This window comes from Engraulis encrasicolus, chromosome 2 (genome assembly GCF_034702125.1).
Source record: "Engraulis encrasicolus isolate BLACKSEA-1 chromosome 2, IST_EnEncr_1.0, whole genome shotgun sequence".
NCBI lineage: Eukaryota > Metazoa > Chordata > Actinopteri > Clupeiformes > Engraulidae > Engraulis > Engraulis encrasicolus.
Genome location: NC_085858.1, coordinates 5,695,592 through 5,713,594, shown reverse-complemented (window position 1 = coordinate 5,713,594; position 18,003 = coordinate 5,695,592). Strand labels below are relative to the sequence as shown.

The 18,003-nt window shown below is 43.9% G+C and overlaps 1 protein-coding gene across 1 annotated transcript in view; it reads left to right on the top strand.

The window, feature by feature from the left end:
• The first annotated feature begins 2,446 nt into the window (after positions 1–2,446).
• col2a1a (collagen, type II, alpha 1a) overlaps positions 2,447–18,003 on the top strand; it is a 41,168-nt gene continuing 25,611 nt past the window's right edge. Inside the window, exons 1-18 of the mRNA XM_063220407.1 lie at positions 2,447–2,737; positions 7,170–7,186; positions 8,002–8,034; positions 8,424–8,456; positions 8,577–8,630; positions 9,377–9,469; positions 10,137–10,214; positions 10,576–10,620; positions 10,916–10,969; positions 13,728–13,781; positions 15,212–15,265; positions 15,377–15,430; positions 15,546–15,599; positions 15,800–15,844; positions 16,058–16,111; positions 16,632–16,676; positions 17,082–17,135; positions 17,666–17,764. Of these exons, the coding sequence (XP_063076477.1) occupies positions 2,644–2,737; positions 7,170–7,186; positions 8,002–8,034; positions 8,424–8,456; positions 8,577–8,630; positions 9,377–9,469; positions 10,137–10,214; positions 10,576–10,620; positions 10,916–10,969; positions 13,728–13,781; positions 15,212–15,265; positions 15,377–15,430; positions 15,546–15,599; positions 15,800–15,844; positions 16,058–16,111; positions 16,632–16,676; positions 17,082–17,135; positions 17,666–17,764 (1,014 nt within the window). The 5' untranslated portion in view covers positions 2,447–2,643. The remainder of the gene's footprint in view (positions 2,738–7,169; positions 7,187–8,001; positions 8,035–8,423; positions 8,457–8,576; positions 8,631–9,376; positions 9,470–10,136; positions 10,215–10,575; positions 10,621–10,915; positions 10,970–13,727; positions 13,782–15,211; positions 15,266–15,376; positions 15,431–15,545; positions 15,600–15,799; positions 15,845–16,057; positions 16,112–16,631; positions 16,677–17,081; positions 17,136–17,665; positions 17,765–18,003) is intronic.

Sequence of the window (18,003 nt, the reverse complement as noted above, 5' to 3'; positions counted from 1 at the left end):
CAGTCAGAAAAGACTTCAGACAGGCGCGCACGCTCAGTGCTCCGGAACCCGGACACCCTGCACACCCCTGGAGCCTCTCTGGGCTCTTGTCCTCCTCCACCCCACCCCACCCCACCCCACCCGACTCTCACCTCCATCCTCCACCCACACCCACCCCACCCCGCTGCCCCTGCCCCTGCCCACTCCACATCTACCTTTCCTCACCCCCCCCCTGGTCCACACCCGCTAGTCACCCCCGCTACCGGCATTCCAGCAGCCCAGCACACAGAGCTGCATTGTGTGTATGTGTGTGTGTGTGGGGAAGGAGGGAGTGAGGAAGGCAGGAGAGAGAGAGGTAGGGTAAGGGAGAGAGAGAGATAGTAAGGGGGAGAGAGTAATAGAGATGGGGTGAGAGGGAAGGAGAGAGAGAGGAAAAGGGATGGGGAGGGGGGTTAGAGTACACAATGTAAGCCCTCATCTTTCACACACACACACACACACACACACACACACACACACACACACACACACACACACACACACACACACACACACACACACACACACACACACACACACACACACACACACACACACACACACGCACACACACACACGCACACACACACAGTGTTGTTTTAGGATGCTATGAACCCACCTTATTATTTTCATATACTTCCCCAACAGGCCCCTCAAGTAGGCCTATGATTCTAGTATGTCTAATTCTCTCTCTCTCTCTCTCTCTCTCTCTCTCTCTCTCTCTCTCTCTCTCTCTCTCTCTCTCTCTCTCTCTCTCTCTCTCTCTCTCTCTCTCTCTCTCAGGAGCAAGGTAATTTGAGAATCGGGCCATAAGAGTGGCGACACACTTTAATGAACACTGACGAGAGAGAGAGAGAGAGAGAGAGAGAGAGAGAGAGAGAGAGAGAGAGAGAGAGAGAGAGACAGGGACAGAGACAGAGACAGAGACAGAGACAGAGAGAGAGAATGCAACATATTTCATACTTCAGATGCACACAACTGTGACTGAGCTATACATTGTAGGAAGGCCACACTAGACAGTGCAGTGTTTTGTGTGCTTCAAGCTGCTGACATGTGTCCATTGATGTGATCTGTGATCCCAGAAGGCCTCTATGCCCCAGTACTCACAGGGGAAACCAGGGAAAAACATTGACTCACAAGAGCGTGTCTCACTTGGAGACACTAATCTGCAAAATCATAGCTTTCACATCAACTTCAATAAGACGTAAGATCTGCAGAAGAAAGCCAGTGTCTGTTTGTAAGAGAGCGGGCCTGAATACAATCCAAGTGAAACAGGGGAAACAGGGGGCTGCCTCTGAAGAATCACCAGCAGTAACAAAGTTAGGAATACATTTACAATAGTTGAGGAGAGTGAATGAGACTAATAGCAGTTCACTGTAATATGACACAGAGGTCAGATATCAAGAGGTCAAAATATTATGTGTGTGTGTGTGTGTGTGTGTGTGTGTGTGTGTGTGTGTGTGTGTGTGTGTGTGTGTGTGTGTGTGTGTGTGTGTGTGTGTGTGTGTGTGTGTGTGTGTGTGTGTGTGTGTGTGTGTACATGGGCAAGTGCGTGTGTGCGTGCAAGCATGTGTGTGTGACTGTGTGTGTGTGCAAGCTGTCGGCCTATGGTGAGCCTGTCAGGGTGTGATGCCCTGTGTTTCATTTAAATCAGAGATCAGAAGCTGGCCTGCTTTGGTGGATGGCCGTGATTGGTCGACTGAATCAGGTGGGTGTTGAGATCTATCTCACACCTCAGCAGAGGTAAGGTCATCTCCGATTCATATATCCACAAATGATTGACAGTTCAGTGGACCAACACGGTGGGAGTCCGAGCTCCACCCAAGCCATATCCTTAGGTAGGATTGGTCTTTCCTGTGACGTCTGACTTTTAACCCACATTTTGCAAATGTGATGACCTTAATTGCAGTCCAATTTTTAAGAATAATGACCATCTCTCCAGCTTGTTTACATGTCTTGGCCTAAAAAAGTATTTAAATCATCATTTTACATAATGCCGTATTGAAATGTAAAATGAAATATAATTCCTACCACCTCTCCTCAGACTGCAAAGTGTTGGAGATACTTGGGCCTATATTATGCAAACACAGTGACAATTTTAACCATATAATGTTTAACATGCGCCAACAGAGGGTTAAAACAACCATGAAAACGGTTATCCTCTATCCATGCTAAATTTTCTCTCTGAAGAAGAACAAAAACGAGTTATGGTAAGTTTGTGGGGAAGAGAAAAAAAAGGTCCCCACCTCTGTGCGCTTGGCCGAAGGAGGATGGGTTTGGGAAGAAAAAGAATGGATGCTGCGACAGGGAGGGGAGGGAGATAGAGCTCGTGTTTCAGCGCGCTTGGGGGTCGGAGGGGGTGGACTGGTCCTGCGGAATATACAAAGATTCATAAATACGCGACTGGACATTAAACCGCGGTGCTCGGCCTGACGCGGTAGGTGCTGACTGTCCGCACGGGCCCGCCGTTGGATTCCTCCCCATCATCTTTGGTCGGAAGATAAGACTGCATGGTTCCGTAGGCTGGGAAACACATACACACGCACACAACGCCTAAAGAGCCGCAGCTGCTCCATCCCCGTCAACTTTTCTCACCCAAAGGACCTGCATGTCTAATATTTAGACATGTTCAGCTTTGTGGATTCACGGACTGTTTTGCTACTTGTAGCAACCCAACTTGTATTACTATCCATTGTAAGATGTCAACAGGAGGATGACCGTAAGTCGCAACTTTTTTTTTAAAACAATCTTTTCAGCAACAGGTGATTCTGCAGCTGGTTGGGCTGCAAATGATGTTAAGTTTCACCTGCAAAACGTTTGTCTCTCTTTAAATAATACATTCACCGGCTTTGTATAACTTGAAACGTGTAATAGGCCTACCTGCATAACTTTTGGGCATTGACTTGCAAGTTTAGAAAGTAAGGGTCGTCAAGTGTAACATACAGAACTCCATGATGTTGTGGGCTTTGATGGAGATAAGGGCTGGGTGAAGTTGTCTATATCATGAATGTCTTGTCAAGTGAATGTTCATTGCTTAACTATAAGTGGTTATGCAACCATTTGCAAGAACAACTGAACAGATGATACCACATTGAGTAATTGTCGTGGACAATGGTAATGCCTTGGTAATGTTGCTGGAGGCTGGATTCTGACAAGAAATTCCCAACTGGAATATTGTCAAGGAGCCTACAAGGAAAAGAGACCATAGGATGGAGTTTGTACAGTGCTTTGTAGTGCCTGTGAGAGAACCTCTGTACTTCTGAGTTTGTTTACACCATTTGACCTGCAGCCTGGCAGGCTCAAAGGGCATCACTTGGAGATGGTGAAGGACACAGAGCAGCTGTGTTCATGCATGGCACTGTTGTAAGGTTATAATTATCATACAAGACATATTCTCACGGATGGTAGCCTACTTGTATAGACTACTTTTTAAAGTATTTTGGGGGGCTTTTTCAGGCTTTTACTTTTAGTTTTATACGACAGGACAGTGAAGGTGGTGACAGGAAGCGAGTTGGATGAGAGAGACAGGGAAGGGTCGGCAAATGGCCCGGGTAGGAATTGAACTCGGGTTGGCCGCATAGTAGACAAGTGCCCTACTGTTAGTGCCCCGGTAGGACCATAGACTACTTTTTAAAAATATCATCCACATTTTATCTCTCCCATATAAGTAGCCCACACATTAGGCATGAGGTGGAACACACTCTCAATTGTTTGCCTGCCGGAGGCATTTGACATGAAAACTTACACTAAACTTACTTTTTCAGCCGTGCAAGATTTCAGTTAATAAATAGGGCCTACTGTGTTTATACAAACCTTGAGCAGAAAAAAAAGTGGGACCCTGGAGCAAGAGAGGGTTGAAAGCAGTGCTTTCTTTGTGCCATATCGTGTGTGTGTGTGTGTGTGTGTGTGTGTGTGTGTGTGTGTGTGTGTGTGTGTGTGTGTGTGTGTGTGTGTGTGTGTGTGTGTGTGTGTGTGTGTGTGTGTGTTTGCTCTGGCACTAGCAGCTCTATGAGAACCAGATGGGGTCCCTGTTTGCTCAGGGCACCCGCCTGTCAATTATGCCCCTGTGGCGTCTGAGAAAAGGGCCCATTCATGTAGCGGACTGCCAGGTCAGTCAGGAGCAGGGTGCTGGGCGGTAGGTGGGACGCTACGCTGTAGGGGCGTAGTGAATAGACGCCCGTCAGCAGGGGGCACTGTGGAGCCCAAAGACAACCTCACCACACTGGGACAGCCATCCAGCCAATCAGGAGTGGCGGCGGCGGCACAGTAACCCAAACCTTACACCTCAATGTAAACTATGCGGTCCTGTGTAGTCTACCTACCCGTGGAGCAGTGGGATGCTCAGGTCCTGCTCACGCGGAGTGGTGAATGCCCCCTTTAAGGGTGGCTGCTGTTTTTTTAAGAGCACCGCAGTGAGGTTTTTGAGTATTCATTCCAAATGAATGTGTTCTACTGTACGGCTGTGAAAGTCCACATTAAGGAGAACATTCTGTATGGGGAACTTTCTTCATAGAGATCTACAGACCGCGGCATTGCTTTCAACTCTCCTTCTCCAGCCATTCCACCTTTACAGCTGTGTCGCGCTACACCTTTTCAGGCTAAATCAAGCTGTATTGAGAAAAATACTGCACTTACAAGCACAATATAGCAACAAATTGTGCCATATATCAACATACATCAGACACTGTGTGGGCCCCCTATAAAGGCCTACTACATGGGGCTCTGGTGACTCAGTCACACCTCAACCCCCTGTATGACACCCTGCTTACAACTGCAGATAGGCCTATTACCCACTGTCCCAACACTGTACTTACAGTAGGGCCTGTGTTCAATGGAAGCAGAGGTAGTTGTCATGAAAATCTGCCTGACTTACATTGTAGTGTATTTATCATGCTTGTGAAATGAGTGCCTTTATGCTGTGCAAATGTCTATGACAAGAGACATGGGTGAGAGAAAGCTTGAGCAAATGCGCGTAAATCTTTCAGATGTCTTACCAGCCACATTACCGTCCATTAATCCTGCCAAGTCCTGCCAATGGAGCAGAACTGTGTTAATGTTGGCTCAATGTGGAAATATTGAAATGGCCAAGTGACACACAAAAGTGCACATGTATTTTGATGTGATCAGGCAGAGCATATCCTCATTGATATGACAGCATATCAATGTACATATGCAGTGCACGGCCTGCCAAGAATCTCACCTGCTTACCTCCTAACTGCTGACCTCCACCCCAAACCCCCCTTCATAACCGCCCCTTAAACAACGCTATATACATTTCCCTCCCCCTATCTATCTATCTACCCCATCCTTCCACCCCTCTTTTCCCCTCCCTCACACTTCCTCTCCTCTTCCCCTTCCTGACATCACTTTCCTATTCGTTCTCCCATCCTTGTGTCCTTTCCTCCATCTCTCCATCCATGCTTCCATCCTCTCTCTCTCTCTCTCTCTCCTTCTTCTGCCCCTCCCCCTCTCCCTTGGCTTCCTGTCCTCCTGTCCTCCTGTCCTTGCTGGCTCTGGCCACTGCAGAGGATGAGCTTGGTGGCTGCATCCAAGATGGCCGCCAATACAGCGACAAGGACGTGTGGAAGCCGGAGCCGTGTCGCATCTGTGTGTGTGACACGGGCGCCGTGCTGTGCGATGAGATCATCTGTGACGAGCTGCGTGACTGCGCCAACCCCATCATTCCTGACGGAGAGTGCTGCCCCGTCTGCCCGGCCGATCACAGCGCCCCCACTGGTCCTAATTTATTTACTCTCCTAAATAAATTACCGCTGCCATGCTAATGCTATGCTATGCTATGCAATGCTATTCTAATGCTAATGCTAATGTGAATGTGAATGCTAGCTTCACATGCTTCTTGTTTCCTCTGGGCTCTCGATCACCTGCATCACAGGTGTGTGTGTGTGTGTGTGTGTGCCTGTCTGTGTGTGTGTGTGTGTGTGTGTGTGTGTGTGTGTGTTGGGGGTGTGTGCTGGTGTCTGAGTACACGTCAGTTGGACAGCAGTAGGTCACACACTAACCCTAACCCTATCCACACACTTTTCCATACTCTATATCCCTGTACTGAACTCGGGGTACTGAGGGTATTATCAAATTAAACACATCTCTTAGAAGGATGGCAGAGGGCATTATAGAAACACATGCAAGTGCATAAGTATGCATGCTTAGTCATGATTCGTCAAATAATGCCCATTGACACAATAGCATCACTAATACCCAATTAATCATGCCAGATAACTCCACAGTCTGAATGTGTCCTAGAATGACCCAGAATATCTGTCAAAATCAGATATTAGTGGCAGAATGGGGGGGAAAAGGATTAACACCTTTAATTACGTGTTCTCTGTAATCCAACTTCCATTTTAAAATGTAGGCCCTCTAAATAACCAGCTTTAGTAGCTTAATAACAACTCATTTTAATGTTGCAACTCATATATGTCATGATGTCCTTCTGATCCATTTCTGTGTGTGTCTTTTATCACGTTTAATCATAACCATAAAGACTCCGACCTCATCATTTACAGGAAACATGACCTCTAGCTTGTTAGCTGTTCTTCACCTGGGCTCAATGCCCTCTTTGAACTCTGTCACTAAGATCTTACACTGTTTGCATACTGTATGGCACTGGTGATCGTTTGGCGTGTAACTTAAGGGGAAACTTTGGCTCACCACCACTGCATGAGTTGCAGTTTGGGTATATGTGTGTGTGTGTGTGTGTGTGTGTGTGTGTGTGTGTGTGTGTGTGTGTCTGTGTGTGTGTGTGTGTGTGTGTGTGTGTGTGTGTGTGTGTGTGTGTGTGTGTGTGTGTGTGTGTGTGTGTGTGTGTGTGTGTGTGTGTCTTGTTGTAGTTGAGGAGAGTGAATGAGACTAATAGCAGTTCACTGTAATATGACACAGAGGTCAGATATCAAGAGGTCAAAATATTATGTGTGTGTGTGTGTGTGTGTGTGTGTGTGTGTGTGTGTGTGTGTGTGTGTGTGTGTGTGTGTGTGTGTGTGTGTGTGTGTGTGTGTGTGTGTGTGTGTGTGTGTGTGTGTGTGTCTGTGTCTGTGTCTGTGTGTCTGTGTGTGTGGGTGTGTGTGTGTGTCTGGCATTGCTAACCTTTTGTTCTTTCTGTGTCTTTTTTATTTATATCTCTTCCAAAACCACAGAGGGGCTCGGTGCAAAGGTGAGTTGGGAAGAACTAACCTACAAAACTAAATACAATAGTATATGCACAGTTATACATTATAATTGCTTTAGGCAAATTAGAACAAATGATAGTGTAACCATGCTTATAACTGTGTAGCATTAGCTATTAAAAAGATTTCATGTTTTTTACACAAATGCAAATAAGGGTTCCCTTATTTAACAATATCGACAATAAACAAACAAATGCACACAGTATGTGCGTTAAGGCAATGTTTGAAATGAAAAGGAATTTGATGAGGGGGTGACTATTGAAAAGTGGTTACAAAACATGGTGATGCACAGGTCAAAAACTTAACATCCACCCTCAGACTATGCAAATTAGCTTTAGCCAGGTAGTAGGGAAGCTTCAAGGTCTAAAACCAGGTTAACAATAAAGTTGACGTTCATCTTTATATAACGTTTTTCTTAGTATAACAGATTTTTTTCTAAATATAACAGCAGAATATTCAATCGTCAGTGGTGCAATATTGGTACATTAGGTGTAAGCCTGTGGATTATTACATTTTTCTCCATTTGAGTCACATTTTTGCCAGTGTGGCCACCACACACGATATTGCTCGAACTCACCCCTTCACAGATGCGCAGACTGATGGAGACACAGTTTCAAGATTGCCCATTGTTGGACTTTTGTTGAACTATTGATTTGGCTGGGTATATAAAACATGATAATCACCATTAATCTAGCAAACAATACAAATTCAGTCAAATTAATAGATATTTAATGCAGATAGCAGGTATTTGACGTTTTTGAAGTTATCCTCTCCTCATGCTTTGTGAATCTTTGTTTTCCAGGGACAGAAAGGTGAACCAGGAGATATTACCGATGTAAGTGAACCTATGCCCTCTTTCACACAAACCTGGGCCCATATGTTGGTTTCCCTACAGTGGGTCTTGTATGTGTTGGATGTATTTATTTATTGAGAGCATACCAGCACAATTGAATATTGGTATATTGTGGAGGGATGTAGCAGGTGTGACAGTGGTCGTTAAGAGATAGACTTCCATTAAAACATGTTCTAGCTGTACCTACAGGCAGGGGCCAAGGCTGATGCCTCCTCAGTCTATCAGTGTGTCTAATGTCCTATTATAACATATCTACTTCTACTTGCATTGACATGCATTCATTTTTTAGAACTATTTGGCAAACATGGGACCACAGAGTCACCGGATCCTTCTTTTGTGTTAAGTTTTTGTTGTTTTTTTGTGTCTTACAGGTTGTAGGACCAAGAGGACCATCAGGCCCCATGGCATGTCCATTCATACACTTTATATTTTACACATTTCATATTTACAGTTTCTACTGCTTATGAAGTCTACATTCCTCTGTAAGTCACTTTGGCTCATTTCATCTGTTCATCTGCCTGCAGGGCCCCCCAGGAGAGCAGGGGTCGCGAGGCGACAAAGGACCTAAGGGTGACAGGGTAAGGAGGACAAACCCTACGTAGCCTACACAACCTCTCTTTTGGATGGGGAGGGAAACAAACGAGTGTGAAATATTTCTTTGAAGTGTTGGTGTTTTTTACCTGTCCTGTACAACAGCATTATCATCAAACAGGAGCTATGAATGGTTAGTGAGCAAGGCAGAATTTTGTTTACAAAAAGTGACAAAGAGCCAATTGTGTCGAACTACAAATCAAGGTTCTACCCACCTTCAGGGGCCCATACTAAGAAGCTGGCTCAGGAGTAAACCAGGTTAAGTTAAGAGGTAAATCATCTAATAGAAGAGCCTGAAGTCCTCATTTTCTTAACTCCATGCTCTTCTATTAGATGATTTACCTCTTAACTTCTTAGTACCGGCCCCTGAAGTCTACTGAAGTGTGATAACATGAAAGCAGGGGATGATGGGGTGGCATGGGGGCAGCATCAGGAAGCACACATACCAGGTTAATTGATGATGGAATGCAGACACAATTGGACTGGGGGCACGCTGGTTTGAACTCGCATACTTTTAGTCCGCAGTGCCCCCTTGTTAGTGTCAGAACTTTTTAAAAGCTCCTTGTCTGAAGTTGTTGAAGTGTTAAGCAGATTAGGACGTTGACTTCTTCTTGGACCCTTGTGGTGTGGAGTCATGTGAGGGACCTTGCCTATTATTAATCCTCTTATCCTCCCGGATGGACTCTCACCTCTACCTCGTCTCTCCTTCCGATGTTTCGTTTGGTTTCTCCAGGGAAGCGTTGGACCAAGAGGCAGAGATGGTGAACCAGGCACCCCCGGAAACCCAGGACCTGCCGGACCCCCTGGCCCCCCTGGACTTGGAGGAGTAAGAGCTGCGTCTAGTGGTCGTCCCTCTTGGTTTCCCGTCTTTCTCCTGGCTCCTCTGTCTGTGTTGCTCACCGTTTTTGACTGAATGAGCAGTTTCCACCGTGTGTCCTTGAAGATTGTCCCTCATCCAGGTCATGTTAATCAAAAGAGTTTAGTTGTAAGCAACAAGTTTCGTCCCTCAACTGAAGACTCTTAGTTGACTGACGAATTGTCCTCAATCCTCCAAAAATTGTCGGGTTGCTTACAATTAAACTAATTTTGTCATTCTACATGGTGAAAACCATCACAGTTTTAAATGGAGTACAGCACACATTGCTCCCTCTGTCCAAGTGGTCTCTTCTCTCTGTCAGAAGCACATATGCCAAGGCCACTATCTATCTCTCCATTCTGTACCTACTCCCCAAACCCCACCCCCATTCATTCATCCACCTCCTTTCCCTACTGCCTAATGCTCAGAACAGATACTCAAGTGTGTGTGTGTGTGTGTGTGTGTGTGTGTGTGTGTGTGTGTGTGTGTGTGTGTGTGTGTGTGTGTGTGTGTGTGTGTGTGTGTGCGCGCGCGCGTGCGTGCGTCTGTCTATCTGTCTGTTTGTGTTTGTGTTTGTGTTTGTGTTTGTGTTTGTGTCTGTGTGTATTTATGTGCGTTGTGTTGATGTTTCCTTCAGAACTTTGCTGCTCAGATGGCTGGTGGTTTTGATGAGAAGGCTGGAGGCGCTCAGATGGGAGTGATGCAGGGACCCATGGTAAGATCACACACTTGCTACTGCAGACTGGTATCGCAGCATCACTGGTCCTGCTGAACGTGTGTACCACCCAGTGGTCAAAAGGAATCATTACAAGTTTCTATTTCTGCTCAGAGTACCCCATACTTGGTAAGGCAGCATTATCTTGTGTTATCGCAGGGAAAGGAAATGCTGGAATAGCACTTGAAAAAAAAATCTTTTCCCTACAGTTCCCTCAGTGTATAGTTTTCAGTCCCTCTATTAGCGATGAGCAGAGACACAATTAGAGAGACAGGAATTGCTAAACTATAGCCTTGTTTGGTAAATAAAGCTGGTTATAAAGTTAGTTATACATTGTTCTACATTTCTGTTTTTCTTTTAGGGACCTATGGGACCACGTGGACCTCCTGGACCTTCTGGATCTCCTGTAAGTAATCCAACACACATACACAAACATCTACTGAGGTGTTGTCCTTTTTAAGGAGAAAATATGGATTTAGTTGCTGCTGACCCCTTAGTGGGGTATGAAATGAACTGCATTTGTCTTGTGTATCTGAATATTGAATAGTGTTCCTCCTTCATCCATGTCTCTGAGTCTGAAAGTCCCATAAGAAAATAATAATTTGGAGCAAAACAGATTTAAATGCAACTGAAATTGTAACACAGGTGTATGGTGTCTTCTCCTTTTTTATATGTCTGTTGTTTGTTTTTGTGTGTTTCAGGGCCCCCAAGGTTTCCAAGGCCCCGCTGGTGAAGCTGGAGAGCCCGGCCCCGCTGTAAGCTCCTTAGACCTCCTCACTGTGTCCAAAACCTAGCACACGAAACCCAAAACCCTCAGTTCTCACCACCCAACACACAACCCAAAACTGAGTTGAGCTGTGTTCACACAACCCCGACCCCCTGTCACTCAGTCTTCCATAAACAAACTGAAACCCCCAGTCCTTGTCACAGTTCTCAGCATATTACATACAACACAAAACTAGATGCAAGCAACTCCAAACATAGGCTGCATGCAACATACATTTCTTCAAAGCTCCTCACCGTTTTGTTTTGCACATAAGCTACATATGACCTGAAACTCTCAGTTGTCAGTTTAGCACCTAGTCAGTAGTCATTTTAGCACCTACACATCAGAAATGCAGTGTTAACACTAACAGAGTACTCTGGGAGTGCGACCAAATACACCCTGTTGAAATAACCCACATTTTTGTACTGTGTAACATGAGCTACAATCATCCCAAAAGTCTCAGTTTTCATCACCAAACATAGATGCCCACATGCAACCCAAACGTCAGTTCTCTTTACAGTTTTCAGAATCTATTTTGGGTTACATACACCAAAACTCTCTCAGCCCATTAATGCCTCAGCTTCACACATCATTTTGTCCTACACACTGTACTTTGTCACAGACAGGGTAAAAAAAATCACACTCACTATCAGGGCCGGCCCTAGTCATAGGGTGCAGCATTAGAATATTATGCAAAACAAAGCATTAAACTTTACTTTGGCCCTAGTTTACATGAGATATTTAATTCAGAATTAACTCAATTTAATTCCGAATAAAACTCAATTGCACTTTGAAAACATCATGTAAACACTGTATTACAGAATTAAATGAAAGTGCAATGTAAACTCAACGGAAATATTTAATTCGGAATTATTAATTCGGAAGTAAAAACATAATGTAAACGTGGCCATTGACAATGATTATTTCTGGGCACTATGTACATACCGGTATGTAGCTACTAGATCAGATGTATGACACTATGTTTACAGATGCTAGTTCCTAATTCCACACAAGAGGAAAGAAGGGTGCTCGTCTAGGACCCCAAAGAGATTAGAACTGGCCCTGCTGACTATACTCTATGCTCCACTGCAATAGGCTGAGAGCTACTGTAGACTGCAAGGAGTATGTGTTGTCCCTATGCCCAAACACAAACTAATTACCTAGAAGGATTCCTTCTCTAACACTTGCATTTCCTCTTTTGCCCTCCCTCATACATCTCAACTTCAGAAATATGCTGTCTATGTATGCATCATCAGGCAAAAGTCATCAAAGACAGACAGCTTATGTTCTCACAGACCCAATCGAAACAGGCCTTTGAAGGCCTTGTGGTCACTGACAATGCCAACTGCAATCACTAAAATCAAATGCACGCCCCACTCTACCTTATGTGAACAATTTTACAGTACATGATCTTTCAGTAATAGGCATTTCATACCAGTCATTCAAATTCTTAGAACTTTGTATACACATATTAAAACATAGTTTGTGACAGATGTTTAAGCCATTACTGGTCTTATTCTTAAATCTTAATCTTGAATTGAAATAAAAAAAAACATGTCAGGCTTATATTTCTGTTAATGACAATAAATGTATCATTTTGATAAACCCTATCAGCATCTGAACACACAGTTGCAGTTGTACACAAGGATGCCATAACTCAGAGGTATCTGATTGTCCAGAGGTTTCAAGGGCCCTGATGTGTTTATTCAGTTATCAAGCACACAGCTGGTGCTGAATTTCAAACATGTCACAATGAATACCCTAAGCTAAAGCAGATATCACTCTTGATAGTTATTAATATCTACGTACAATATGTATTGAATGCAGCATCCATGAAGAAAACGGATTTACCATTAATTCACTTCCTTGAGGGATAAGTCATTGCTTCCTTTATCAGCGGATTATGCAGTCAGAATATATGAATAATAAATGAAATACATAGGTCAAAGGTCAAAGCCGGTATGCTTCCGTCTGCATTAGTTGGATCTTTTTTTCCCCTAGCAATGCAGATTTTGTCTTTGAACAGTACTGGAAAGGCAAAGTCATCCTCTGTTGAAACTTTAAATCAGACCAAAACACTACAGTGTTAGCTTTTAGCACACTTGCTAGCTACACTTAACCTGCAAACCTAGTTTACCCAATACAGTAACCTGAACAGGACCTCACATGAAAATTTACACTTGTCCTTCATGACAATACAAAGCAAGACTGCTCATGGCCAGTGTACAGCCTCTTAGACCAATGTTTCACAAACTGACTGTAAACATTGTGGAAACACAGCAGTTAGTAAACTATTATATGTTAACTAGATATCTTGTAGAGGTAGCCATTATCTGATGAATCCAATGATCAGTAAGTAAGTAAGTATGTTACATTTATATAGCACATTTACAAGCAACAGCAAGAACCGGCCAAAGTGTTGTACAGTGTCAAACTAAAAGACTAGAATTAAGCAATAATAAAAACGAGTTAAAAGCCAGATCAAGTAGCAAAAATACATCAAATAGCAAAGCCATTCCACGGACAAGTGCAAAAGACCAAAAACTATGATTTTAGCATTTATACTCTAAACCTGACATGAGCCTCACACTAGTCCTACAATGCAGTCCACATTGATGCTCATGGCCTGTGAACAGTCTCTTTGACCAACACTTTATAAATTGACTCTAAACATTGCCGTAATATTGCAGTTAGCAAATAAAAATAGAAATGTAGTCTTGTCTGATGATTGTCTCTTGTTTTCATAGGGAGCTCTTGGACCCCGTGGACCCCCTGGACCTCCCGGAAAATCAGGAAGTGATGTAAGTAGAGTAATCAGAACAATTAACACTTGTCATGAAGTGTGTTACAGAAGGTGATGTGTTGTGTTCTTATTCTGTAGGTGTTGTTTGTTTGAATTACTTTTTGGTGACTGTCTTAACTCCCTTCAAATATACTGTTCTCTTGTGTTGCTGTAGAATAGATAGTGTGCATACTCTGCCTTTTTGTGTTTAAGCTGCAGTCAATTGATAAACAGAACTATGCAGTGAGCTGTTCTTAATTCTTTACAATGGAGCATTTCTCTATGAATATTGCAATATTTATTGCTTTTGGTATCACCTTTACTCTTATTATTATACTACAGTATATACCATTAAATAACACAGAGCACAGAAGGTTACCATATTGACAATAATTGGGGCAGCCAAACAGATCAGAAATGATGATATTTATATAGTTCCCCTAGCAGCTAGCTTGGAGTCACATTTCTTACTATGGCAACTTTCATCAATTAAGTTGGATCACATGACATCACATTACATGGTTACATTAAATTACCTTATTATCTGACACTTTTACCCAAAACAACTTCTAGTTATTTCTGGTAGGATATTGGTCCTTGAAACAATGTGAGATTATGTGCCTTGCTCAAGGGCACTTAAGCCATGGATTGGATTGTGAGATTCAAACCTGCAACCTTCCAATTTCAATCAACCCCACAAGCAGTAGACCACAAACAAATGCCAGAGAACATCTCCCTACTCAAGTTCACCTTAGATCACACATTTGAATTTACTTGAATATAGTACGTAAGCAGGTGATGTGCACACATCTGGATGAAGGCCTCATCCTTATCCACCTCGTTATCCACGGTTACAAGGGTTAGTTGCCAATGTATAATCATTCAGAAAGGCTATGGGAAGCCTAACCAGAACTAACAGACAGGAGATGCTGTGGGAGCACGACAAACATCAGAATGGTTGGGGTTAATGGGTGTGGCCATAAGGTGGATAACCTCATGCATCAGTCGAGTGGGAAGACCAGGTGGCAGTAGTAGAACTACCATGGTTACGGGCTCTCTCTGCACTGGTACTCTATGCCAGTGTTTCCCAACCTTTTGTCTGGCGTACCCCCTAAGCCTTTTTTTGTCATGACCATCACCATGAGTACACCCTTATTCATTCTCTATATCCCAATGTGACTGTGCTCCATACATTTGTTCATTTGTCCTTGGACCCACTGCTGTATACTCGCGTACCCCTAGTGATACACGTACCCCTGGTTGGGAACCACTGCTCTATGCTACTGCCCTTCACTAGATGGTGCTGAAACTCCAATACTTCCTCCTTCACTGTGTATACTGTACTTTAGGTACACCATAGCAGGTGGCATTGTTATAGTGCATTGTATACTGTATACTGTTTACCGTCTATAGCCTGCAAAACTGATCATTCCTCTCTTCCATTTCTAGGGAGAGGCTGGCAAACCTGGCAAGGCTGGAGAGCGTGGACCCACTGGACCTCAGGTATGATTTTGCACTGAATGAACAGTCCAAAAACAATGTTAGTTCCTTCAAAATGACAGCGTACAGTACATAATCCATGACCTTCCATCTTGTCTTTGCTGTTTTATATAGGGAGCTCGTGGATTCCCAGGAACACCCGGACTTCCCGGAATCAAGGGACACAGAGTAAGTGGATGGGATAACTGGAGAAGCAACTCATCTCAACCCCAGCCTGTGGTCATTGTAATGGGAGAACGATATGACTGTCAGTGATGATTGTTTGTTTCTTGTTTGTGTGCAGGGACACCCCGGTGTGGATGGAGCCAAGGGAGAGGGTGGTGCTGCTGGAGCTAAGGTATGACGCAAGCATGACACAAGCTTTTATGAATCGTTAATTGTAACGTTTATCAATTGCAATTAATTGAAAAAAAAGATTAATCCTTATGTCCAAAGGGTGACACAATGCACACAGATACACAATTGACTGCCATCACTAATGTTGTCCTTGACTGACTCCTGACTCGTTTCTGCCCTCTGCCGTTTTGCTGTGTTTAGGGCGAGGGTGGTGCTCCCGGTGAGAATGGCGCTCCTGGACCTATGGTAAGTGCCACGGCCGCCACACACCTGTTACCCTCACCTGACGTACCTCACCTAAGGTTGCCAGACCTGAGGTTATGCACCTGCTCACTCTTTCAATGTGCTGATGTATTGCCTCAGATGAAACTCTTTGAAGGATCTCTTCATTCCACTCACCTGTTTTGAATGTTGTCTCGTCTTTCTCCCCTATCTCTCCCCACTTCTCTCTATTTTCAGGGCCCCCGTGGTCTGCCTGGCGAGAGAGGACGTCCCGGACCTGCTGGAGCTGCTGTGAGTGGCAGAGGAAACACAACAACACATGGGGACACATGATGAACCTACATGGGCATAATTGTGCATAGACATGGGCATGTATTGTGGACACACAGAAGACATGCATATTGATCATACATGTGGTGGGCCTATATCGTGGCACACATATAGTAGCCATACGTGGGCATACATGGGGATGGATAGTTGCCATACTTGGGTGGGCATAGATGGGAATTATTAGTGAGTATCCATGGTCTACATTAGTATACAGTATACATAGAACTGGGCATACATTCTGCATACATGACATTCAAGCCAGACATTGGAATACATCCAGCATACATAGTGGCATCACAAGGCATGCACTTCATTCAACACAATACATGACAATGACATGATATGAACACCACTCCTGACGGGATGATGCTAAATATCGACCAATCAATAGCAATAACATTGTGCTGTCCATGTGGCAATGCAACCTTGTGAAATCGTGTCTGGTTTGTTTCTTTTTGTTTTTTCTGTTGTTGCTTTGTAGGGTGCCCGTGGTAACGATGGTCTGCCTGGTCCTGCTGGTCCCCCTGTAAGTACTGCCTTTCCAGACATGATGAAGTTAATGTTAAGAAATAATATCACACAATAGTACTGCCTTTCCAGCCATGATGAAATAAACATACATATATAATATCACACAATAATACTGCCTCTCCAGCCGTGATGAAGTTAACATACAGATACACGTATAATATCACACAATAATACTGCATATCCAGCCATGATGAAGTTAACATACAGATATAGTATCACACAATAATACTGCCTCTCCAGCCATGATGCACTACTGTATTATGAGAAATATGTTTCTGTTATTCCCAAGTTAACATACAAAGATAATATGCACCACATGAAGAGCCATTGACTGTTTGTCTGGATGCACTGCTGACCTGCCTGTGTTGTGTTGTGTTGTGTTGCTCTCCCCTCCCCATAGGGACCCGTTGGCCCTGCTGGTGCCCCAGGTTTCCCCGGATCTCCAGGTTCCAAGGTGAGATGCACATGAGAGCAGTATACATATATCAAAAATTTGTCCCGAAAATGCGATGTTTAACCCCGTAATGCACGCTGTTCCACCAGGGGAACGCTGTAATAGTCACTGAAAAGTTGGCTAACATAACACTACACTACTATGACATAACACAAGGCCTTCAGTAATGCACTACAACTTGGTCATTTCCAGTCTGGTAACAGCAAATGTATTACCTTGTGTCTTATGGGGTTAAGGGACATGAAGCATGTTGTGCACTTTTCTTTGAGGAGCGAAAAATCATGGTGCCTGAAATGTGGCCATTGGACAGTAGGACAAATCATCTGCTAATAGACTTTTGTCATTGACATTTTCAGAATATCAGAACAGTACTGAAATGAATTCCTTGCTTTCTGTCCTTGTAATTCTATTGTCCAGCTATGCATGGCAAGTGATGAGCATAGTAACTTTGAAACATTTTCGCTCAACTTCGCTCACATCACTCAATTTTCGCTCCATGTGTTTCATGTGTTCCATGTCTTCCTCTCCAGGGTGAAGCTGGTCCTACTGGTGCCCGTGGTGCTGAGGGAGCTCAGGGTGCCCGTGGTGAGGCTGGTACCCCTGGATCTCCTGGACCTGCTGGTGCTGGCGTAAGTGAAATCATCAGATTTTTTTTGGTCTATAGATCAGAGTCCATTTTTGAAATAGAAAAGACTGCACTTGTGTTTGAATCTGAATGTGATATATTATTTTGAAGATGTTGCATATTTGAATCGAAATTTTCTAAATTACTGCACTGATAGTCTCATAGAACTGTGTTTTCTTTTACAGAAAACTCATATATTCAAATTGCCCACTGTGCTAGTGGTGTGGTGAGTGAGATGACACT